Source organism: Amborella trichopoda, chromosome 7 (genome assembly GCF_054954075.1).
Source record: "Amborella trichopoda isolate Santa Cruz 75 chromosome 7, AtrichopodaSantaCruz75HAP2 v2.0, whole genome shotgun sequence".
In the NCBI taxonomy this organism is placed as follows: domain Eukaryota; kingdom Viridiplantae; phylum Streptophyta; class Magnoliopsida; order Amborellales; family Amborellaceae; genus Amborella; species Amborella trichopoda.
Genome location: NC_142342.1, coordinates 6,372,000 through 6,398,161, shown reverse-complemented (window position 1 = coordinate 6,398,161; position 26,162 = coordinate 6,372,000). Strand labels below are relative to the sequence as shown.

At 35.6% G+C, this 26,162-nt stretch overlaps 1 protein-coding gene and 1 long non-coding RNA gene across 5 annotated transcripts; one reads left to right on the top strand and one right to left on the bottom strand.

The window, feature by feature from the left end:
* Positions 1-305: 305 nt before the first annotated feature.
* Positions 306-3,353, bottom strand: LOC148781217 (uncharacterized). Its single transcript, XR_016058763.1, has 2 exons — positions 3,020-3,353; positions 306-650 (listed from the first exon to the last, which is right to left on the bottom strand). It is a non-coding gene; the product is annotated as an uncharacterized LOC148781217 (long non-coding RNA).
* A 13,365-nt stretch (positions 3,354-16,718) lies between these two features.
* LOC18444231 (S-adenosyl-L-methionine-dependent methyltransferases superfamily protein) lies at positions 16,719-24,714 on the top strand. 4 transcript variants are annotated; one of them, XM_020673445.2, is made up of 5 exons: positions 16,719-17,280; positions 19,401-19,444; positions 19,574-19,632; positions 23,037-23,189; positions 23,649-24,714. In XM_020673445.2, the coding sequence occupies exons 1-5, from the start codon at positions 17,050-17,052 to the stop codon at positions 24,371-24,373; spliced, it is 1,212 nt and encodes a 403-aa protein (XP_020529104.1). In that variant the 5' UTR covers positions 16,719-17,049; the 3' UTR covers positions 24,374-24,714. The 4 variants fall into 4 exon arrangements, with proteins under 4 accessions (XP_020529104.1, XP_088727330.1, XP_020529103.1 ...); XM_088871204.1 differs by lacking the exon at positions 19,574-19,632; XM_020673444.2 differs by having other exon boundaries at positions 19,401-19,632.
* The last annotated feature ends 1,448 nt before the right edge of the window (positions 24,715-26,162 follow it).

Sequence of the window (26,162 nt, the reverse complement as noted above, 5' to 3'; positions counted from 1 at the left end):
CTTGTAACAAAGTTGACAAAACACCACAACCTCAAATAATAAGTTGACAAACCACTATAACCTCAAATAAAAATAATTTTTTAAAAATTATCAATTTTAAATAAAACATCATCAAATTACACTAGTACAATACAGCCCTAGTAAAAAAAAAACATAATTGTATACATTTATCTTCATACTCTTCATTTAATATTTCCTAGGCAAGAAAAAAAAAAAAAAAAATACCAATCATCAATTTACTGGGCTCGCAATACATTTTTTAAGTACATGGCGCAAACAACCTGATTTATTAAAGAAACAAAACAGAACCAACATGAATTTAATTTACTCTGCGGGCAATCAATCCCTTTTTACTAAATATACATTATTTATCAATGCCTACACAATGGTATCAATCTCTAAACAAAAAAGTACCGATCATCAAGCAATCAATTTACTCTGCGGGCAATCAATCCCTTTTTACTAAATATACATTATTTATCAATGCCTACACAATGGTATCAATCTCTAAACAAAAAAGTACCGATCATCAAGCAATCAATACTCTGCCAGCCATCAATTCCTGCATGCTGAATCTCGTCCTTTAAGCCACTTGAATATGCATTATTTATCAATGCCCATATGAGCATCCATCTCCTCATTTAAACCACCTGAATATACATTATTTATGGTACATCGCCAAATAGTATAGTACTAAAATTTAATAAACGAAAACATGAATCCCAAAAAGTTGAATCCCACTAAGATCATATATTTAATCAACTAAAAATAAAATAAATGACGCTACTAACTATAATACGAGAAATAAAACATAATAATACAAAAAATAACACCCTTCTTCCAATATTGTTTCTAATGGAATAATCTCTCCTCTTTAATTAATTGCTTCATTGCATTTTCCCGCTTTGTTTTTAATAGCAATAAAATAATTTGATCTTATCAAAAAAACGGAACAAAAAATAAAAAAAGTTAAATTGTTTCCACAAGTATAAACATGGGTGCACATTTAGAAAAATTTACATGAATAAATGGATAGTAAAAAAATTATTAGAATGTACTACATGCTACATAGCATTAAAAGACGAGAGAATTATGTATACGTTCCAATACTTTTTAAACCACACAACTAATCCAATTATTATTTACTTCTGCAGCCACTCCACAATCTTCTAGCTACAAACTTGAAGTTTGAAATTTTAGATAGATAAACTATCTTACATCTTTAGAGTGAAATCATCTTGAATTTCACGTTTTAAAAGAGAAACTATCTCAAAATATTTAGAGAGAGAAAATATCTCAAATTTCAAGTTTTCAGAGAGGAACTTTTTCAAAAAATTCAGAAAGAGACTATCTCAAATATTTTAAAGAGAAGTTATTTCAAATTTTTATAGAGAGAATCATGGGTTTATATATATGGGGTATTTTTATCAAAAACGATGTTCTGTTTTCCTTTGGGGAGTAGCAAAAAAAATAAATAATAATTCGGCTAATTGTGTGGTTTGAAAAGGGATGGGGGAATGATGTCGAGAAAACATGGTCCTGGGCGTATATATAAATGTACCTTAAAAAATTAGGAACATATTATGTGACATTCAAAAAACAGTAGGAACATATCATGTATAGAAAGAAATTTCGCAAAAGTAAAAAGAAACAACAATCGATTAAAACAACACGAAACCAAAGTCATGAATAAAAAACAAGTCAAACAATCTGAATTTGCAAGAAACAACAATAAAGATGAAAATATGAGACCTAACCCAAAAAAAAATCAATTAGTCAAAAAAGAAAAAGCAAAGAGAAGCCCCAAGAACAAGAAGGATGAACATCCCCGAGACTTCAAATTATAGAGAGACAAACCAACTTATAGAAAGATAAGCTAAACTAACCAGTAAAAGTAAAAAAGAAAGCAAAATAGAAAACATAAAATCTCCACGCTCAAAACCAAAGTTTGAATTCTCCCTCTCTCTGATCCAGTCAATATAGTGGGTAAGTTGTCATTTGATATATTTATAATGTATTGTATTAGGTGGTTCAAGACAAATTCAAGAGGTCCAAATCCAACTACTAGTTCTATCTCTCTTTATCTTTTACTAGCTGAATGTATGTGCCTTAAATGTATTAAACATAAAAAGAAGGGGAAGCTTTTTATGCTTTCCGTATAACATAAAACTTATACTTCCCCTTATCCAACTGTCCATTTTGAATGGAGGGTTAAGATTGCCCCAAACACAATGTCATGTCTCTACACTATTTTATTTTTAATTTTTTTTTCTATAAACTATTTTGATAACAAATTTTGGACGTCCAATCCTTTATTAAACTTGTACTAGAGAAAAATATAAAAAAAATATTTCTAATAAAATAAAGTGATCAAAATGCTTTTGAAAATTTCAAGGGGTATTTTAGTCATTATATTTTATTGAAAAATTATTTTTAATATTTTTTTATAAGTGCGCCCCAATGAGAAGATGGCACGTAGCAAATTTTATATGTACATAATTAGTATAAAAAAAACTAAAAATAAAACATTTTGAGATGTCGGATCTAAGATCAAACAGTGAGTTGCTCTCTTGATCAAAATTGGACGGCTGGATGGAAGGGAAAGCGTAGATCTTCTATGCTATAGGGGAGCATAGAAATCTTTCCCTAAAAAGAATATATGAAGTTAATTTTAATTTAAAGAAAAGCATAGTGAATAAATATAAATGAGATTGAAAATCAATCCCCTAAAATAATTTTCTCACTAAAGTCATAAAAATTTACAAAAACATAAATTTTCAAAGCGAATAAATATGCCTAAGGTAAATCAATTTGTAAAAATATAACTATTTGATTTCTCTTTAAATATAGATCTTAGCTACCTCTAAATTTCTTAACACATCAAGGAAAAGAAATAGAATGAAATTTAATGATAAATAATACAATATAATTAAAATAACAAATAATACAAGATAAACAAAAAAAACTATACCATAAAGTACAATACAGTACTAACAAAAATCAATTAAAATTAATATACCTCTTTAATCTCCTCCAATGTCCTAACATGATTAATATAAATAATTATTATCCTCCAATAACCTAACATATTTTGTCCTCCAATATATTGAACAACCTTTTTAATTTGCTAACTCCGACTTTTCTCTGTATTTTGAATTTAGCCACACAAATTAGCTGGGAATTATGTAAAGAGATGCTTGAAAGGATAGATCTTATCACAATACAAGTATATTATTCCAAAGCCTTGTCATATTAAAAGTATGTGATTCCAAATCAAAGCCTTGTCATATTAAAAATATATGATTCCAAATCAAGGTCCTGTGTGCAACCACTCTAAAAATAAGGTTCTCTTTATTCTTGCGATATTCCTAAATATTTATTTAAATAGGATTCCTAGGCATAGAGGGAGAGGATCCCATGCATGAATCTCTACATACATAACAACACCCCAAAAAAGAAAAACCCTTAAATCAGTGAGAATAGGCTTAGAGAGAGAGTGACCAAATTAGAAATAATATTTATATTCAATATATATTGTTGTTGTTATTTTGGTGGTGGGGGTATTGGGATGGTAGTGTTGTTGTTGTTAATCTTTTATTTATGTTTGAAATATTTATTATTAAAATAGTAATCAATTAATATTTATTTAAATATATATTATAAATAATAATATTATGAGCGTAATAAAATTTTCTGGTTAGATATTACTTATAATTTGATATTTTATTTAAAAATTATATACTTAATAAAAGGATGAGGTTTGTATAAGATTGCAACCTTAAACAATCTAATTAAGGCGCACCTCTAAATTTTATCATAAATATAATTTTAGTATCAAAACTTTTTAGGATGGCTTGAGAATCTGTTTTCATTTCTAATCATAAAATTTTAAACTCCAAAAATGGTTAAAATCAAGTAGATCTATACACATGAAAATCTTGAAAATGGACAGCCTAGATAATTTATTGCAAGATACACTATTTCTAGGGCTCAAAATCTTTTTCTTCTTTTCATATTCATACATCTTGATGTCAAGATGATCAATTAAAGGTTTTTTCAATATTAAAACAACCTTTTTCGGATGATTTTTTATTAACGAACTTAAATCATCAGTGTATTAGTTATATACATATCTTATAAAATCATAAGATTGCTGACCATATCAATTTGTTAGTTGTATATGAGTTTATATCTATCAATAGATGAGAGAATTTCAAATTTCCTGCTTCATCTCCTTTTATCTCTATCTCTTTCTCTCTCTAACTCTCTCTCTCTTATGTCTCTATCTCTTTCTCACTCTATCTTAAGCGCCTCTATCTCGCTCTCTAAAAATACGTTTTCATGGTATCGGAGCTGTAGTAGCCATTACAACATCTTTTCTCTCTCTATAGTGCTTCTCTTTTTTTGTACATCCCTCCTCTTCTCTCTCTCTCTCTCTAGAGCCAAAAGAACCTCTCTCCAACCCATGACCATAGCTACATCTTCTCTATAATTCTCTAACATCACCCATTTGGTATCTATCAAACTTGATCAAACCAAGTATCTACTATGGCGGTCACAATTCTTACCTATTTTGCGCAGCCAAGACCTATATAGTTATGTTGATGGATCCACTCCCTCCCCACCTAAGTATTGTGAGGGTGTTCCAAACAAGACAATCAATCCTACATGCACTACGTGGGAAAAACAAGATCAACTCTTATTGAGTTGGTTAATTGCTACAATGACAGAAGGAGTGTTGTCACAAGTCATCGGCCTCACTACTTCCAGAGATGTGTGGCAAACTTTGGAGAAGCTCTATGCGTCACTGTCAAGAGCTTGTATTATGTAACTTAAGCTTCAACTTCAAACCCTTAAGAAGGGAACGATGTCCATTACAGATTACCTTAGCAAGGCAAAAACTATAAAAGCTAGTCTTGCCACTGTTGCTCATCTTATTACTGACAATATATCTTGTCCTATACATTTTGGGAGGCCTTGGTCCAGAATATGACTCATTAATGACATCCATCAAAACTCGAGTTAATCTGATAAGCTCTGATGAGCTATATGGTCTTCTTTTTAATCAAGAAATTCACCTTAAACCCCAAGGTGCTCTAAACTAGCCAGCAACGACCCTTTTCATCAACCGTGCTTCATCTCGATCATTTCAAGGACATGGTGGCCATCGTGCCGATTCGTCAAACAATCATGGTAGAGGCCGTGGTTTGTAACCCCAAAAAAAATTTGCCAGATGTGTAACCGACTGAATCACTCAGCTCTTGATTGCTGTCATTGCTTGGATGTCTTTCCAAGGTCGACACCCTCCTCAAAAACTCGTTGCCATGGCTACCACTCCATCAATAGACAGTGCATGGTATACTAATATATGAGCAACCAACCATATGACATCCATTCTAGCCAATCTTTGTCTTCGCTCGGAGTATCCAGGGACAGATCATGTGGTAGTTGGCAATGGTATAGGCTTGAAAATCCATCACATTAGATTAACCACTTTACATTCTCCTCCCTCTAACCTTCGCTTAAATAATATTTTACATGTTCTTAATATTTCAAAAAAGATTCTTTCTATTAAAAAATTTAGTCGCAATAATTATTGTTTCTTTGAATTCCATGCTTCTGATATCTTTATTAAGGACAAGTGAACGGAAAAGATCCTTTTTCGAGGATGCAGTAAGGATGGCCTCTACCCTCTTGAAATGAAGCATAACCACATGAATAAATATGTGCCTCCTTTAGCTCTCATCAGTAAACGAGTTTCTCCTTAAATCTGACATCATCGTCTAGGCATCCTGCACATGATACCTTACAACACCTTCTCTCATGAACTACCCACTGATGGTCATTGTTCACATTCATTTTTTTGCACTTCTTGTCAAATGAGTAAAAGCATGTGATTACCATTATTGAATTCCTTAATTATTTGGTATCTGAATTTAGAGGTCCTATTAAACATGAACAAATTACGGCACGTGAAGAATTCTTTTAGCTGAAATGTTGTTCATTCAAAAGACACGACCTTGAGAAACATTTTTTAGAAATGAATAAAAGATATCATAAAATTGGAGGTATTGATGATGTGAATTTAAAACAATTTTATCTTGAGTCTATTCCTCCAACCCTTGGTAAGGAAGCAACAAAAACAATGGAGAACCAAGGTCTCACAATTCAGAATGTTAGTTTTGGTGAGATTTATCAATTTGTCCTCCGTGCTTTAGGAATATTATGTAACCAAGTTGAATTTGTGAAGCAAATGAAAAAGAATAAGCATCTCCTAGGCAAATCTTGTGATAAGCTTCACTTGAAGATCAAATGTGAAACAGAAAAACAATGTGTTTGTCCTCCATTTGAAAAAAAGAAGAAGTCTGAGCAAAAGGGAAAAAAGAAGAAATTTAAGAGATTCAAATATCTTCGTAGATCCAGATTCTGAAAAAACAAGAAAAAAAGAGACCGTTGTTATGTCTGTGGAAAAAAAGGACATTTTGCCCGAATCAAAAAAAGAAAAAGAAAATCATTAGTCTTTTATCCCAAGTTTTGGACGACGACATTGAAGATGATTTAGAGTCAGTATTCTCTCTTGATGATGAGCAAAATGATGAAACATTGATATCAATTTCATAAGCAGATGATTTTGAACTCAATGAGATAAATAATACTCTTGAGATACTGTCTCCACAACCTGAAATCCCTGAAATACAAAGTATACCTTTTCAGCCTACTCCAATAGCCCTTGTTCAAATTCTTCATGAGCATTATTCCAAACCTTTGTCAATCCAAGCCTTTTTTGATACTGGTGCATCTGCTAGCATTCTTAAACCTGATTTGCTACCAAAACAATTTTGGGAAACTTGCAATCAAACTTTTCGAGCTACTAACGGCGAAAAATTTACCATCACCCAAATTAGTAAACCAATCCTCATTAAACTATTTCCAAAAGTTGTTATCCAACACAAACTCTTAGGATCCTATTTACCCAACAAAGACCTCCTATTAGGATTTGATGTTCTACATCAAGTAAAACTTCAGTGGGCAGACAAAGACCTACATTTAAAAATATGACCTTGCCCTGGATTGCTAGCCTAGACCAACCGCAAACTTTAGAAACCGTTAGTCAAAAGATCATATCTGATTGTTGTGCAAATTCCTATTCTGAATTCCTTAAGAAATGCACCAATCCACTTTGGAGAAACCAAAACTTTTATGTCAAACTACCTTTCTAAAAGAATGAGGACATCAACCCTACAAAAACCTCCCACAGAGGATTAAATCCAGATTTGTTAAATCAGGCCAAACAAGAAATTCATGATCTGATCAAGGAAGGATTAATTGAATCAACTAGTTCTCCATGAGCATGTGAAGTCTTTTATGTCAATAAAAGAACAGAACAAACCCGAGGAAAACTTAGATTAGTCATCAACTATCAACTATTGAATACCTTTATTGTAGATGATAAGTTTCCTTTGCCTAACCAAATTGCTTTATTTTCTCAGATCTCCCATGCTCATATATTCTCAAAATTTGATTTGAAGCCAGGATTTTGGCAGATAGGCATACACCCAGATGATAGATCAAAAATAGCTTTTTGTCTTCCAAATTACCACTTTCAATGGACTGTTATGCCATTTGGTTTGAAAAATACACCCACTTATTTTCAAAATTTTTAACCACTATTTTCGAACCAATCTCAGCACAAGCTTTGATATATATAGATGACATTTTACTATTCTCTCCTGATATTGAAAGTCATGTCACTCTATTAGATAAGTTCTATTCCCTTTGCTGTAAATATGGTCATGCTCTCTGAAAAAATGTGTCTTTGCTACTATTGAAATAGATTTTCTTGGTATGCATTTCCATAATGGTATGTACAGATTACAACTTCATATAGCTAAACATCTTTTAGATTTTCCTGACACCTTAACTTCTATAAAACAAATCCAACAATTCCTAGGTATTATAAATTACATAAGCTTTCCTTATTTACCAGTCCTCTTTATCTTCTGTTAAAGAAAAAAGCACCACCATGGAAACAAAAACAGACTGAGTATGTTCAGGAGCTCAAGAAATTATCTCAAAAATTGCCTTCTTTGAAAATACCTTCCAATGAAAAAAGAGTTTTGCAAACTGACGCATCAGATGAACTTTGGGCATGTATCTTACTTGAGCAAATCGAAAAAGACAGAATGATTTGTGGCTATAAAAGTGGAAAATTTAAAGAATCAGAAATGCATTATCATTCTACTTTCAAAGAAATACTTGCTATCAAAAGAGGAATTGAAAAATTCCAATTTCATCTTATTGGCCACAATTTTCTTGTAGAAATAGATTTGTCTGCTTTCCCCAACATGCTGAAATTCAAAAAAAAAAAACTTTTAAATCCGCAGTTACTGAGATGGTCAAATTGGATTTCTCAATGTAATTTTGAATACAAACACATCTCTGGGAAAATCAATATTTTAGTAGACATGTTTTCAAGGAAAAAGTTTTCAAACCAGCAGCTTCTCCTAGTAATTCCTTATTTGGGTGCTTATTAACATTAATGACACTCAACAAGATCTCCATGATGAAATTTATGAAGTAATCATCAGGAAAACTATGGATTCAAGAAATGATCTAATGCAACAGGAAATGCATGAAATAATACTAAGGAACTATAGAGATTGCTTTCAGGGAATTCGATGCCATCCAAACTATCCATTTTTATCCTTATTCCATACTAGACATTACTATAATATGCCAAAAGAAGTTATTTGCTTTCTTTGGTATCTTACCCAAAACCACCACATATGTTTTAACTTCCATGTAAGAAAACTCTTATCCTACCTTAGATATTGCCATTTCCTACAATGGAACAATTACCAACATCCCAATGCTCGAGCTTTAAACCTTTATAAATTTCTTATAAAGCATTACCATTATAATCAATGGTTTGAATCTTTTGGATATCCTCATAAACCTTATATCATTATAGCCTTCCACCAAGATCTTACTCCCCAGGTTTACTCTGAACATACTTACATTACCCAACATCCCATTATTGAAACCGTTGGATGGTATGATTCTAATCTTCTAAGTTTCTGGCTATTTCATATTGATTTGTGGAAAGAATTAAAGAGCATCATGTGTTATATTAACAGAATCCAGCCAGAATGGATTCATGTGGATGTTTATAAAGGGAATACAGTATGGACCGATGAAACACCCAGAGGAGTAGCTTTACTCCATCACCTTCATCTATGGCTTGCATACCACCCTCCTCCTGCAGAACTAGAAGACAGCTCAAGTGATGACACATATACTAGACCGTCCCATAGCCCTCCCTCATCTTCAAGTTATGATTCGGATGGATACCCTTATGATCTCTATCCTGACACAGACTGAGGCTGTACTTATCTATGAAGCCGTACCAGACTGAGGCCGCACTTATTTTGAAGACGGTGTAGCTCACTATTTTGTTGGTAAGCACTGTAGCTCACTATTTTGTCGGCAGTCACTGCAGCTCACTATTTTGTCGGCAAGCACTGTTCATTAGCTTTTCACTGTTCATGTCGGGACACCTGGCACTGTTCATCAGCTTTTCATTGTTCATGTCGGGATACCTGGCACTGTTCATCAGCTTTTCACTGTTCATGTCGGTACACCTGGCACTGTTAGTCGGCCACCGACCACTGTAGATCACCTTTTCACTGTAGATAAGGCCACCTGTCCAGGCCAGCTGTACTTTTTTATTTTTGTTTGGAATTCGCCTTTCAGTTTCGAGCTTATAAATACCCCTTCAGGCATTTGTAGTTGGCAGAATGCATCTAGAGCCTTTCAGCTTTAGTTTTCTTTGGTGTGCTTTACTTCTTTACTTCCTGCCTTGGTTTCTTCCTTGCTTCTGATTTCCGCTTTCATTTTCTTTTATGCTTGGAAGATCTTTGTATATCTTTGTATGATCTTGTAAATCCCGGTGTGCATGTTTAATGATCTTTGTTTCACAACTGTTATCTTGTCATCTTACTGTTATGTTATCATCTTATCTTAATTTTGGTTTGCTTATGCCACACATCTATATGCACATCTATATAAATAATTAAGGAATTCAACAATGGACTCACAATTTCTTAACTGAGTTTGGCGATATTCTCCAAGATTGATGTACTAATCAAATAATCTTTCTCGTAGTCTTACAATGACTTTACTAATGGTGCTAGTCAAAGTATTAGCAGGATTAAGCATTTCTGCATGCATCCATCCTTGAATTTCATAAAATCTATCATTCCACTTTGAGGGTGGAATATCATTAAGAGTGGATCCTTTAGATGAATCTCCATAGGAAGGAAGAGGTTCTGGATGATTTGGAGGTTTGACTTCTTCATCAATTATGAGGTCAGGGTCAGGGTCCATGGGTTCATTTAGTAACAAAGGGTCATGGGAAGAGGAATAAGAGGATTCATGGCTAGAAGTTTCAGAGAAGTCTGTTATAGGATCAGAGGATTGAGTTTATGTGTGGAGGTTCAGTTCTGGTTGTCTGGTCAAATTTTTCAAAAAGGTACTCATATCTTGCAAGGGTTCAGGGGAGGTTAAACTCTGTGGTGAAACTGATGAAGCGACCACATCTGAATCAGTATCAGATGCTTGGAGCATTTGAGTTTCTTTCTTTTGGGGAATAGGAAAGGAAGGTTGAGCAGGAGGTTCAGGAATAGGTTGTGTGGTTGGAGCAGTGGGTACTGGAGGATTAGGTATGGGATTCTGAGATGAACTTGGTTGGGAAGTATTTGGTTTTTTCCTTAATTGAGGAAATAACATTCCTTTAGGGAAACGTCTTTCTTCTTCAAAAGAATTGAAAGACCTGAAACCAAAGTTCCTTGATGGGATCAAACCAGTAGGAGGGTATAAAGTTCTTGTAGGAGGAAAAAGATCAGGATTTTTTAAGGTTGGATAGCTTGGGACATAAGGGTTTGAATAGAATGGTCTGAACTGGGACTGGTATGGAGGCTGAGACTGAGACTTCATCCAAAGATCTCTTTCAAGGCTATGAAGCTGTTTTTCCAAAAATGCTTTCTCTTTTCCTTTCTGATCAAGCAAATAAGACTGCTGATAAATATCTTTCACCAAATGTAAAATCTGTATTAACTCCTCATGCAACATTTGTATTCTTTCTTTTAATTGTAAAATTATACCAGTTAAACCCTGTAACTGCGAAGACATATGGGTCTGTTGTTCTTCTATCCGAAGCAATATTAAGTTCTGAGACTTTGCATTTTCAGCTTGCCAGTTAAGGCTTGCTTCAGCGGGAGAGATTGTCTTTAAAATACCAGAAAAATCCCTGGTATTAGGGTTTTTAATCTTTTATACATGCCTTTCATTATCTTGAATTTTTTCATAATGATGTAATGGAGGAAAATTACTAGCATAATTTGAACTTTGAGGATCAAACATCAAACATTCAGCAACTTGACTTTGTTTATTAAAGGCATCATCCTGGTCATCCCATCAAGTAGGGATGATTTCTCAAGGTTTAGAAGATTTTGAAATTTTTGGGTTTTGACTGCCATAGGTTACGTAATAATCCCACTTGCCTGAACTTTCACCAAGAAGTCCAACTGTTGGATCTCCATTAAGAAATTTTTCATGAAGCTTTTGCTGAGAATATTTTTTCTTTTTATTTTCCTGTTTGGACTTTTCATCAAATTTTTTTTCAGTTTGGAGACGTGTAGAACAGTTACAACAATCAAACCAATTGTGACCGTCAGAGGTCTTTTGTTCATAAATAAGATTCCCATTTTTATCAAAAGCAATCACTGGTACTTTTTCAAGAAGACCTTGAAACTGTATAGGGAATATTTCTCTAGTTTGAGATTGAGAATCATTGTCCTTTGAAAACTGAAAATTAATTTGAACTGTTCCATCTGACATCCTTGTCATTTTTTATTCAAACTGTATCGCAGACTAACATTGGGTTTGTAGGTTTTCATAATTTGTAACCCAAGTGGATGGAATTAATTCAAGCAATCTTTCCCTTGATATCTGTCTCGGGATATAGTGGCAAACAGGTTGGGAGTATTATCAACTTTAATGAATAAGGTAGTGTTTTCACATTCAGGGGTTAAGGATGTGACAATATCGAAAGCATGATTCTGAAGCCTATACACCATTTGATAATGGAGTGTGGCTCCAGAAGAAGTTTCAATTTGTCTGGTTCTTGTGATCTGAAGTTGAACTTTAAATGCAAAGCTAAGATGTGGGTCTTTAATAGGGATATTAAAATTAGGAAAGAATGTAACAAAGATGGTACCAGCATTCAAAGTAGTTTGGATTGTACCGATGCAAGCATGCTGATATTCTAAAAACCTGGTATTTAACAAAGCTATTCTGGTTACTTCTTCCATTCCTTTTCGACCATGAAAGGTGAGGACTAGTTTAATGGCTCCAAAATGGATATGGGTATATCATTCTTTAAGCCATTGAGGAAAAAAGTTTCTGGGAAGGGTAATGGTAACATACTGTTCAGCTTGGGTAGCAAGTATGTGGTGTTGGTCAAAAGAAGAGGCCTGAACATATTCTTTTATGCCTTCTGGATTATTTTTCCCACAAAGTTTCTTGATTCATTTAGTCCAATTCAAACTTGATTTATCATAAACATGATAAGGATTGATTAATTGAGAGCGGGTTTTAAAATTTTTTTTAGGGGTATATGTTATTTCAAAAAGGTGTTCTTGTTTTGAAAACATAGGTCCTAAATCAAGGGAAGTAGAAGAAGAAGGAAAATCTATAGAAGTATCAGAAATACTATCATATGCCATTTTTGAAAATAATTGTACAACGTTGACAGTAAAAAGATACAGATAGGTTAAAGGCCAACTTTCCTTTTCTGGTTTATAAAGTATGAACTCCACTCCAGGCGTCCTGCCGATTTCAGAGTTCATGTCAAATAAACCTCAGAAAATATTGATAGTGGAATAACAACTTCACTTCAATAAATTAACCTTTAACTCATATTCTATTTTCTGATGCGAGAGATCGTAGACCATCTACGCAGACACAAAACATACTAATCCAAATACGGACTATAGATTAACCCAGCCAACAGTGTACTTAAATAATCTCAACAGCATAATCAGGCTCTGATACCAATTTAGATGTGCATATAGATATGTGGCATAAGCAAACCAAAATTAAGACAAGATGACAACATAACTCGATTGCCTCTCAACCACTACAGCTTATTCACACAGATATATGGGGTTCCTCTTCAGTTATGTCAATAAGTGAATATCACTATTATATTATTTTTATTGACGATTATAGTCGATATAATTGGTTTTATTCTTTGGTCCTCAAATCCCATGCCTTTGATGTGTATGTTCCGTTTAAAAGTTTGGTGGAAAATATATTTGCAACTAAAATTAAGAGCCTACAATCCGATGGAGGGGGCAAATTTACAAACTCCCACTTCAAACAACTTTTATCTACTAATGGCATCTCTCATCACCTATCATGCTCGTACATGTCGGAACAAAATGGCACTGCAGAATGTAAACATTGTCATGCGGTAGAAATATGGTTCTCTTTGTTAGCCTATGATAATATGCCAATACAATATTGGGTGGAACGTTATGTACCGTCGTTTTTCTAATTAATCGTCTTCCCACAAAAGTAATTGCCAATATTTCTCCATATGAAAAATTATTCCGGCAACAACCCGATTATAGAATTCTGCGCTCACTTGGTTGTACTTGTTTTCTCTGTACCCAACCATATAACACACACAAATTGGCCTTTTGGTCGATTCCATGTGTTTTTGTCAGATATATCTTAAACAATCAAGGTTATCAATGTCTTGATCCAAGCACATGATACATTTTCTCTCGACATGTAGTATTTGATGAGTCGCGGTTCCCTTTGCACTAAGTGCACCATTGAATTCCATTAGTCCTCATACACACACACACACACTCACATACTAGTCTCACCTCATCTGTGGTTATTGGCCCATTTCTTGTGCCTCATGGATCTTCCCCATCACCTATCCATGCTTCCTCTCTTGTCCCTACAACCCCTCCATCTACACCTAGTCCCCCTAATACCCCACATTCTCCCCCCACTAATTCTACTTCTAATAACCTTCCTACAACACTTCATTTCCCCTCTTTACAACCCATTGCTTCCACCCCACATGACCCCTCTAACTCCACTACCTCTAATATATCCCTTCCCTCATCCACCCAACCCCTTGTACCTCCAAACACCACTAATGTATCATCCACTCACCCAATGATAACCAGAAGAAAAGATGCTCTAATGTCGCAAACGCTTGCTTCTAACTACACTATACCCTATGCCAATTACCCATGCTATATCTACTACTGTAGTGAGCCCACCTGCTACACTCAAGCATCAAAGTTACCAGAATAGAGGGCGGCTATGCCTAGTGAATTTGATGCACTCATTAAAAATTGAACGTGGGAACTTGTACCTCCTAATCTTAACCAAAATGTGGTTGGATGTCGATGGATATATAAAATCAAACACAAAGCAGTTGATACTGTTGAAAGGTATAAAGGTCGCCTCGTAGCTAAGGGTTTTCATCAGCAACCTGGTATAGATTACTCTGAGACATTCATCCCAGTCGTCAAACCTGCCACCATTATAGTAGTTCTTTTGTTTGCTGCCAATTATAATTGGCCAATTCGACAACTGGATGTCCAAAATGCATGGGGTTCTCTCTGATGAAATATATATGCAGCAACCACAAGGGTTTATTGATCCTAGATTTCCTACTCATGTTTGTCGCTTTAAAAAGGCAGTGTATGGTCTCAAACAAGCTCATTGAGCCTGGTTTGAGAGGTTCACACAGTATCTTATTGGTCTCGGGTTTGTGGGATCCAATGCTGATTCCTCTTTATTTGTTTGCGTGATCGATGGCACTATCACCATTGTTCTAATTTATGTCGACGACATTTTTATTACTGACAATAATGACATCCACTTAAATATATCTTGATCCACGATCTTGAGGGTCTCTTCACTATGAATGACCTTGGGCCCTTACATTGTTTTTTGGGCATTAAGGCACATCATTCATCTAAAGGACTCTCTTTGTGTTAATCTAAATATATTGCGAACTTATATGCACGATCCAAAATAAGTGGGGCCAAACCTTACATGACTGCTGCTATCGCTGGTAGCAAATTATCTAAGGAAACAAGTGATCCACTACCTGATAGTACTGAGTATCGCAATATTGTTGGTGCACGTCTAAATTTAACGATAATATGTCGGTTTATGCACAACCCTACCATGACAGATTGGGTTGTTGTCAAATACATTCATTGATATCTTAAAGGTAAGATTGATTATGGTCTTTACTTTCAGCCAAGCCAACTAAACCTTGTTGCTTATTCTGATGCGGACTAGGCTGACAGTCTGGATGATCACCAGTCGACAAGTGGCTATTGCGTGTACTTTGGTAGCAACCTAGTCTCATGGAGTGCGAAGAAGTAGCCCAGTCTTGCTAGGTCCAATACAAAATCGGAATATAGATCTTTGCCTCACATCGCTGCTTAGTTGTACTGGATTCACATGCTTCTCAAAGACTTGCACATTGTTTTACCTTCTCCACCAATCATTTGTTGTGAAAACATTAGTGCAATATCTTTAGCTGTTAATCCAGTCTTTCATGCCCGTACTAAGCATGTGGAGGTCGACTATCACTTTGTTCATGAAAAATATGCTTCATAAAGATCTTGATGTTCGCTATGTCTCCACCCATGACCAAGTGGCAGACTTATTCACTAATTGACTACACTATGCCAGGTTTCACATGCTTCGAGACAAGCTGACCGTCCATCCCTCTACACAGACAGTCTTCTTGAAGGGCGTATTAACGAACTTAAACCACTTTCCACCAAACATACCTTATCAACATAAAAATATTCGTCTAATCCTTATTACAAATTGATATAGTCAATAATCTTGTGATTTACAAGATATGTATGCAACTAATAAATAGATATTGTCAACTCATTTGTGATAAGGATTAGATGAATAATTTGTTGTTGATAAGGTAGGATTGGTGGAAAGTGGTTTAAGTTCATTAATATTTTTGAGGTGCATATGTAATTTTACATTTTAAGGTTGCAACCTTATATAAACTTCTTCTTTATAAAATTAATGTCTATCTCATTAATTATTGTTTGGTGAGATATACTAATGGAAGGGATTGTATGCAATGAGACCATTGGCCTTCGGTACAATGAGGTCACAATTAGTTATATGAAAAATCTCATAGCTTAGATGTGTCATAAAGTTTGAGAAAATTTCTTTTGAACTTTGAGCTTGGTGATGAGATAAATGTAACCACACAATTTCACATTTAATAGTTAAAATTAATTATGACCATCTTGTACCAAAGATAAACAGTCTCATTGTATGTTTTTCTTTAATGGAATATTGAAAACTTCTTGATGACAAAATTATTTAGGTTGTGCTTACTAACATCATGTCATGAATTATTGTTCTATTAAATGGGATTATATATTGTTGTTTGCAATGCGCATGCTACTTACAATTTTAGGTTGATTGTATGTAAAATTTTCCTGATAACTGAATAGATAAAAAGCATATAAGGTAACTCTTATCATCAGTAAGATCTGATAACATTTGTTAAAAATAAAATAAGTCTCGGGAAATATTTTCACTGCAACTAAACTTGCCGGAAAACCAAAGCACTCAGTCGCGCCGACAGGCCTCGCGAATGGCGAGATGCGGGTGAGAGCAAGTTATGGTCCCGAGGGAGCATATTGTCTTTCGACCAACCATGGTGCCTCTGCACTTTCTCTCGCTCTCCAGCGCTTTCCCCAGCCATCATCCTGTGTCCCAATATCGTCAATCACCCCTCTCTCTCTCTCTCTCTCTCTCTCTCTACACTTCTATCCAAAGGCCTGGCCCCCCTCTCTCTCTAGGCACTTCAAAGCTCTGCACAAACTCTAGAGATCACTATCCATTTTCAAAACATATATGCAGGGATTTTAGGGCTTCTAATCGGTATTTTTATGCTGTGGAGAAATGAGTTTGAGTTCAGTTTGGCGGAGAATCCGACTCTTCTCTCCTTTTGTTCCTCCTCTGCGCTTTTGTTCTTATTCCTCCTCTTCTCTGGTTAATGATCTGAAGGATGAAGGTGACTGGTTCTACTCGTCTGAATGGTGGCCAACCATGGGTGGTCAAACTGTTTTTCAATCAACTTCATACAAGGGCAATGGAATCGTTACGGTCGCTGCTTATCCATCTTCAAGACCGGTTAGTCCTTTTGATAGCTTACGCCTAGATTTGTTTGAAGTGATGAATATGACTTTTGAATCTTTAATTTAAGCATGCATTTGAAGAATGCAAAGTCCTATTCTTTTTCTTATCATTTTAGCATGGGGTAATTGATGATTATAATTTCTTCTTTCTAAGTTCTGGAATTGAAGTTTTTTTTTTTTATATGGATTTTGCATTTTCTTGTCTCCTTTTTAACTCTTTTTGGTCTAATTTTTGCGGTTTTGCTATGTTATTTTCCTGAATTATTATTGCCTAGTTTCCCTGAATAATTAATAGGATTTAGCCTTGTTAACGTGAGGTTACCATTATCAATTTCTGATTCGAACCTTGATGTGTTAAAGATAAGAGTTGAACATCTCTTTTTGTAAATAAAGGAAATAATTGAATTTAAGATATTATTTTCTTGTGGACTATAAGATTTTTTCTGTGGAAAATCAAGATACCTCTTATGCACCATGACACAATCGAATGGAGTGCTACATTTCCCATTAGCATCTTCCTTCCATTCACCAGGTGTCTCTTTAGAGTCTATCAAAATTTCAGATGCATCCTCTTTTCAGATTGCTTGGAGTACTGCCATGAAGAAAGAATATGATGCACTTCTGCGTGACCACATATGGCCTTTAGCTCCTCCCCCTGAAAGTTAAAATGTTGTTGGTTGTCGTTCCACTCACAAAACAATATTCAAACCTGATGGTGGTATTGATCACTACATGCTTAATTAGCTGCTAAAGGACATGACCTAGCCTATGGCCCTGACTGTGATGAAACTTTCAGCCATATTGCTAAGGCATCCATTATTCAACTTATTATTGCTATTGCTTCTATCTGTGAGTGGCTTTTATATCAAATTGGTATCACTAATGCCTTTCACCATTGGAATATGAAAGACGTATATATGACACAACTAGATGGCTTTCAACATCTTGATTTTCCTCATCATGTTTGTCATTGGCACAAGGCTCTCTATGGGCTCAAGCAAGCTCCACGAGCTTGGTGCGTACATTTCAGCATGGTTCTACATTTATGAGTCAAGGATACTATTGGAGTTTAGCCGACTTCTCACTCTTTGTAGGACACACTTCTACAGGTATCACACGTGCTGTCCTTCATGTTGATGATAAGATATCACAGGTGATGATCTTATTGAAATTTGTTGTATTATTACTTCCTCAGTCTGGGGATTTCTCCTTGTTTGAAGGCGTTCCTTGTTTCCCAACACAAGTATGCTATTGATCACCTTCTTCATTTTTCCATGCTTGACTGCAAGCCCATGTCCATTCCATTTGCTATGGGTCAGAAATTTCAGTGTGAAACTAAACTTGTCTTCGATGACCCCTCCTTCTATCACCAAGTGGTAGGAGGCTTGCAGTATCTTACCTTTATGCATCTAGACTTGGCTTTCTCAATAAACTAGGTTTGCCAATTTTGCTTAGTCACATTTTGAAGCTGTTGAGTGCATTTTTCGGTATTTAAAGGGCACCATTTCATATGGGTTGTTTTACCTTAACATTGGTCTCATCATGTATTTGTATGCACAGTTGTCAATTGGGCAGGCTCACGGTTCTATGTGTATTTTGGTCCTTAGTATCTTGGAATAGCATGAAATGGAAGACTGTTGGTGCTGTATGGCTGAGGCTGAGTGTACAGCCATGTCAATGACAGCAGCTGAACTTACATTACTGTGTTTTCTTTTGTGATTTACTACTTCTGCTCCTCTTTTATTTTCTTTTGATAACAAGATTGCGATGTCATTGACAGCTGATCGTTTTTTTCATGCTTTAAGCACACAGAGTTAGACTATCATTTTTCTCATGAAAAAGTCCTTGCCAAGGAAACTGGATCGTCTTCTGTGTCTTCATATGCACAAATATCATAAAGATATTTACTATCTCGTTTGAGAGATTGAATCTGGTCTTGTCTTCCAAGCTCTTCTTGCATATACCTGCACCTCGGTTTGTGGGGGAACATTAGAGTTTTATGCATATTGTGTATTGGATTTCTATTTTTTTTTTTTTTGAGGGAACCCAATATTTGTACCTATGTAAGCTAATTCATTCAGTAGACAACTATCATCCTCTTCGCAAAACTTGCAGGCTGCAATCCACTGGCCAGCAATGGAGAGATGGCTTCAGCAAAGGTATGAAAAGGTCCACGGAAGTTGTGGCGATTGCTATGAGCAATTTAGGATATTGGGTTATCAATGGCGTATACTTCGATTTAATGATACAACTCGACAAAGCACAGTAAAAGTTATGGCTGCTTACAGGAAATCGAATCCAGAGTCTTTGTACATAATGCAGCAACCTCATTGTTTGGCCGTTCCATGTAATCTTCTGTGCTATACTTAAAACTTGTATTTCTATCAAATATAGTGATTTAATTCTCAAAAAAAAAAAATGTTGAAGTGATTCATGATTTTCTTTTGTCTATTATTGACTGAATTTTTTATTTTTGAATTTTTTATTATTGACTTCTTTTTTTGTTTGCCGGGAGGGTGGGGGGGGGGGGGGGGGGGGGGGGGGGGGGATTTTCAGTGACAGGAATTGAACTTGAAAAAATTTTAAAATCTTTTTATTTTAAAGAGAGGGTGGCAAAGGGGCCCACCCTCTTCCGGGGAGCCCCCTTATTGACTGAGTTGTCTAAATCTGTAAACACCAGTTTAGATGATATATTACCACTTGCATAATCATTTGTCATATTTAAGTGGGGGAAGAATTATATGGGCTTGGCTCTAATTAGCTGTATTTTGGTATTATGATGTTGGAAGTATTTTTATTTACATTTGATGCAGTTTGTACTTTGAATTGAGTGAGTTGATCCAGCTTGTAGTTCGAATCAGATCCTGATAATAAGAAAACATTTGAGGCTTCTATCTATATTGGGAGTTGTGCTTGGAGTTTCATTTGCTTTCTTTGAGTTTCTATTGATCATATTTTTAAACCTATTGAATGGAAATAATTTTTATGTTCAGGATGAAGGCATACTCTTTTTATATTTATTTTATTGAATACATTCCTCTTATGATTGCAATCCTAGTTTATTGTTATATGAGAAAACATATGTTTTGTTGTTGTCTTCTACTTTGGATTTGAAGAACGCATCTTGGTGATATGAGGGTGTGATAGTATGTCTGTACAAGATGCCTATTTGGTAACAGAAGGGGCTATTATATGAACTTGTCAGGATTCTGAAGTTAAACTTTGATGGGTGCTCACTTGGAATTCCTAATCCCTTGGAAGTGAGCGGTCCTGTAAGCAATGACAAAAGTTGAGAATGACTTACAAGGTCCTGTTGGACATTGAAAGCCTAAGAAAGGTTGGTGGCTTTCTTGAAGTTTGTTTCTGCCCCATCTATTGATATCCAAAATTGCAAAAATATTCACCGACTGCGAGGCTAAAGAGGGTATGCTCGAGCCATAGTTACCAGGATTGGGAGCGAGTTAGATCCCAGATCGGGATTGGGACTGCGGATTGAGAGATGCATGAAGATCCGTGGGATAGGGATCGAGATATGAACACCATGAGTTAATGGGATCGTGATCCCAATATGAAGGGTGCACGATCCAAATTTGTCCAGGATCAAATGATATAAAATTATATGGGATTCAGGTCCATCCAGCTTAAAATCGAGGCTCACCATATCGGGTACTCTAGCTTGGGAACAACGTCCATTGACAATTTATGATTAGTATTTTTTCTTAATTTAAAACCAAAGAATCATCAAATACAAAGAATCCTATTTTTGATATATTGTAATTTTTTGGTTATCATTGGAGTGTGTTTCATAAGTGAGAAGTGAAACTGAAAACCTAAAATGAGGATTCAAATTTCAGTCATCAAGCATGAATGAAGCTCTACTGTCTGATAGAAATGTGATGTCCTTGTTTCCCTTGTTTGGGTCCCTTCACTTACATGTGATTGCGCATGCAAATAGCAGACAATGACACTCTCTAGATTCATAGGAAGAAAGAGGGTCCACAAGCAAAGAAAGGGTCAACCTGCAAAGGTCTCTGTAATGCTGGATATTGTCAATGAGAGGGCATTGCAGACAAGATCAATTGTATAAAGCTTATAGAGTTTCCAGTAAGTGAAATGAAAAGGATTCAGGATAGGACATGCTGCAACTTTAGCTGCTCGCCATCATTTACGGGTTCCATAATGTAATATGGAAGCATCACGTAATATGGAAGCAGCTTGTATGTAATTGTATTTAATTTTCTGACTTAACAAGTGTAAGTAAATACTTCAAGCTTCAAAACTTGGTTGTTGTTGCAGGCATTGGGACTGTTTCTCAACTGGTAAATCTCTATACCAAAAGCTAATTCAGATTTCAGAATTTCTAGAGAAATATGCTCTTGCATTGAGAGAGAGATTGTCACTATGTAGTTAGAGAGAGATGGGTGAGGGAAAAGGGGGGTAGGGGTGGTTAGTGCATGAGACTTGAAATGTGCCAATGATCTTCAGTATCAATAGTATAAAAGAAACTCGATTCCACTTTAGTGGAGGCTCGATTCCATCGACTCATGGACCCATGTTTATTTTGGATGAGGGTGATCTGGATTGAATTAACTAGGGACTAGATCCCAAATTTTGCAGTTTGAGATGCCTAATTTCAAAAAACTTATGGAATTGAGATCCCCTTGTCCCAGAGCCCAAGATCGAGCCTCCAGAGCTGGAGCGACCACCTTCTTGCGAGATCCTAGTCACTAGAGTTATACGGGGTAATTTAACCCTATTCCTTGGTTTTGTCTCTTTTATGAGCTATATAACTGATGTAAAATGTATTTTTATCTTTTCATCATCATCATCGGAGCCTTTTTTTCCAAACTATTTGGGGTCGGTTACACGAATCCTAGTATGCTATTCTACTCTATCAAGAGCCATACCCCCAATGAGGTCATAAATCCTTATATCTTTTCTTACTACTTCCAACCTACCCCTTGCCCTTTTAAGCCTTCCACTTGAACTAACTAGCACCTCCTAACAGGTATTGTCCTGGGTCTGCGCTGCACGGCTTGCCCACTTAAGTCTACTTGTTCTCATCTTATTGCCTATTTTTATCTTTTCCTAATGCGCAAATGCTGCTTATAACCCAAAATAATACTGCCTATTTAGGGGTCCACTTTTAAGAGTTTCTTCGACTGCATAGGGTTTCACCGGAAACAGGATAGCTCATATGTTGATGATCCACTTGTTCAAATGGATACAAAAAACCTACCATCATGATTCCATTTGTTGGGTATTCTTTGTATCTTTATTTCTAGACCAGTCTCTCCTTTGTTTATGTATTTTTCTGGAAAATCTCTCTTATTAATCTCTAAAAGAATCTCTCTTTTATTAATCTCTATGCTAATAAGTATCCCAAATTACATGGCTGGTATTTTCTTTCCATCTTCTCTAATTCTTTAATTCATAGATATGACTTTTTATTTTATAGTGTAAAAATTCTTCATATTTGAAGTGCCATGTTGCATTTTTGTGTTGTTGCTGTGTCTAATTCCTGTTGTGCCATTGTTATTGTTGCATAATAGTTTAGACCGGGATGCTTATATTGTTTCAGATAAGCAAAAAGATTCAATAGAGGTAATGTAATGGATATCAAATTTTCACTTCATTCTTTATGGCCTCAACAAAATAGAGGTACTAAATTATCTGGATGTCAACTACCAACCTTCTATTTTTGATACCTTAAATTGTGGTGCTCTTAATCCAAAATTTTCTTCCTGACAGATGTGAAGAGTATGGTTTCAGTTGGGCTGGCATCCCTAGCCTGTAGCCGCTATGATTTAAAGAGTGCTGTTCACGGGAAGAAAACCATGCAGATCCTATGCATCGGCCATGGTGGTGGAAGCCTACCGTTGTTCTTGGCGAGCAAAATTCAAGGTCAGCAGACCACTTTCTCTTTCAGTATTCGATGTATCCAGGCATTATGTATTATTATGCATAATGTGAGATGTCACATCCATGTGCGTGACGACTGATTGTTTAGTTGTTGATGTTTTGGTTCTTGATGTGGTTTCTTTGATTGATGGAAATACTATAAAGAAACTGAAACTACCAGAAACCTCTCCAAATTTAAATACATTGACAGAGAGATTCCCAAAGCAATGAGCCTCTCCTATTAGGCACAGACCAATGATGAGTTTTTTCCCTTGTATGGGTGTGTGTGTGTGTGTGTGTGAGAGAGAGAGAGAGAGAGAGAGAGAGAGAGAGAGAGTTTATGCCTTCCAGCTAAGCAAAGCATAGAACCATGGCAAGTTTCTGTTCTTGCTGAGAGAGCTTTCAGAAATCAATGGGCCCTTTAGCTAAGCTTAGAACCATGACTAATTTCTGTTCTTGCAGGGGCAGTTGTCCATTCAGTCGAAATCGACCCAGTGGTGATCTCAGCCTCTATCCAAGCAATGGGTTTTCCAGTTACATCAAAACCTGATGCAATTGACCATCAGACTCGTCCCGACACTGTGGATCAAGCCATGTGGGATGGCATCCATGAGAGACTCACTCTTTATGAAGCAGATGCAGAGGAGTTCATTCAAAACTCTCCGACTTCTCTCTATGACATGGTCTTCATCGATGCCTATGATGGCGATGACATTTTCCCTCGCAAGCTTTGGGATCCAGACGGGTTGTTCCTCAAGACCTTAGAAACTCATTTAAATCCTCATCATGGAACTGTGATAGTGAATCTCCATGCCGATACTGATGCATTATCAGACAGCAATTCTTCATTGTCAGATCCTCTTTTGCCTATGGGCAGGCATGTCAAGCGTGTGTGTCGAGCTTATAAGGAGGTCTTGGGTAGAGAGAGAGGGGGTTTGGAAGAGAGAGAAAGTAGGAGCGTGGGTTTTGCTGTCTCAGTTCCTTGGCTTCAGAACATCTCTCTTGTTGTCTGTAGAGGTTTTAGTTATGGCTTGGCAAGGGCTGGTAGGGGTCATTCAGAATGGCACTTCAAGAGGGATTGGATATTAGGTACTCTCATAGCTAAGTCCCAAGTGGTGGAGAGGTTGCTCAAGTTGCCTTTTCCATGTTTGCAATATATCAAGAAAGGATTTGTTTTAATTGATTGAGTATAGCCATTCAGAATGGACGATTGGATAAGGGGAAGTATATAAGTTTTATGCTAGAAGGGAAGCATAGGAAGCTTGTCTTTTACACAATAGGCACCATGTTTTGTGCATCATGTTTTACACAATAGGCACCATGTTTTGTGCACCATGTTTTGTGCACCATGTTTTACACAATAGGCACCATGTTTTGTGCACCATGTTTTGTGCACCATGTTTTACACAATAGGCACCATGTTTTGTGCGCCATGTTTTGTGCACCATGTTTTACACAATAGGCACCATGTTTTGTGCTCAACCTTTGTTACTCTAGTGGTCGGAAAATACCATGATGTTGGAAGTCCTAAGCTCTCTCTCTTTATCTTTTTCTCTCTCTTGCTTGCCTGCGTGCACACTCAGGAGGTCGGCCTTCCATCTCTTTGGGTTATCTCGGGTACCGGAGATGCTAGGAAATTTTCGAAGCTGGCATTGGTCTCTCCCTCTCAGGCCGTGTTTGATTGATTTCAGGAAGATGGGACTGTGAAACCCGCATCTTCCCTCCTCTTGCGTTGGCTTCTATGAGGGCATGGAAGCCGCCACTTCCACTTATTAACATTGTTTTGGAAGCCACCGCTTCCAAATATCATAGCAGTTCCCAATTTACACGAGCCTTCAATGAACGATCCCCAATGAATGACCCCTTATGAAAAATAATGACTGCAATTGGCACGGCGACTGAAAGTTGATGTCAGTATGCTTCAAGTACCCAACAATGAAAGAAAATGAGAAAATTACAAATTTATCTATTGTTTTTACTGTTCTTATAATATCACTTAAAATTTTAAATTTTCACTTACATTCAATTTTTGGTATATTCTAAGTATACCCATTCTTAGGAACCTCAAAGTTTTTTGAGATTTATTTCGGAACTTCAGCCTCCAAAATAAAATAAAAAATAAAAAAATTGGACTCCAATGTTTTTATTCTGAAAATCCAAATTTAATCTTCAAGTAAATTTTGGATTCTAAAAATCCAAAAATTGCATCTCATGGATTTGCAATTTTCAGATATTGAAAATACAAAAAAATTGCAATTTTTAGATTTTTGAAAAGTCTGAATAATTTTTGGATTTTCCAAATCCGAAAATTTTATTTTCAAATGAATATCGCATTTCAAAATTCAAAAATGTTGGGGGACTCTAAAATGAAAAAGTTTTAAAATAGATTTTATTAAAGTTTTGGATATTGAGAAATCGAAAAGTTTAATTTCTATCCCCTGGTACAAAAGTAAATTTAGGATCTTGAAAATTCAAAAAATGCAATTCGGTTATTTTTAAAAATACCGACAAAATGTTGTAGTAACAGGGTTTTATTGGATCAATTATAGATTACTCTCAGGCAAAAATATCTACTCGAAAAGATTTTTTTAATTTGAAATTTTGAAATATTATTATGAAGGGTGCGGTGTGCATAGAGCTGAGGCTCTAAACAATCAAGATAAAGCGGACCTTAAAATAGTGTCAAGAAATGTTTCAATACTGGAAATCTTTGTGATTGTTTTAAAATATATTTTCATCTTAATTATACAATTTAAAGCTTCAAAAATAGTGTAGATTAACTATGAAAATTTGGAAATCTTGAAAATTGACGGTCCAAAATGTGTTGCAAGATGCATAATTTTCAAAACTTAAAATCCATTTTTTCTCGTGTCCATACATCTTGATGTTGAAATGATCAATTGGAACATCAAAGCAACCTCTTCTAGTGAAATTTTGGAGATGGGCTCCAATTTGATCGTTTGGACCCTCGGCTCT

Coding starts and splice junctions, on each gene's coding strand:
- LOC18444231 (XM_020673444.2), top strand. CDS start 17,050: ATGAGTTTGAGTTCAGTTTGGCGGAGAATCCGACTCTTCTCTCCTTTT. Junction 17,281..19,400: donor CTTATCCATCTTCAAGACCG/GTTAGTCCTTTT, acceptor CAAAACTTGCAG/GCTGCAATCCACTGGCCAGC. Junction 19,633..23,036: donor TCATTGTTTGGCCGTTCCAT/GTAATCTTCTGT, acceptor TCTTCCTGACAG/ATGTGAAGAGTATGGTTTCA.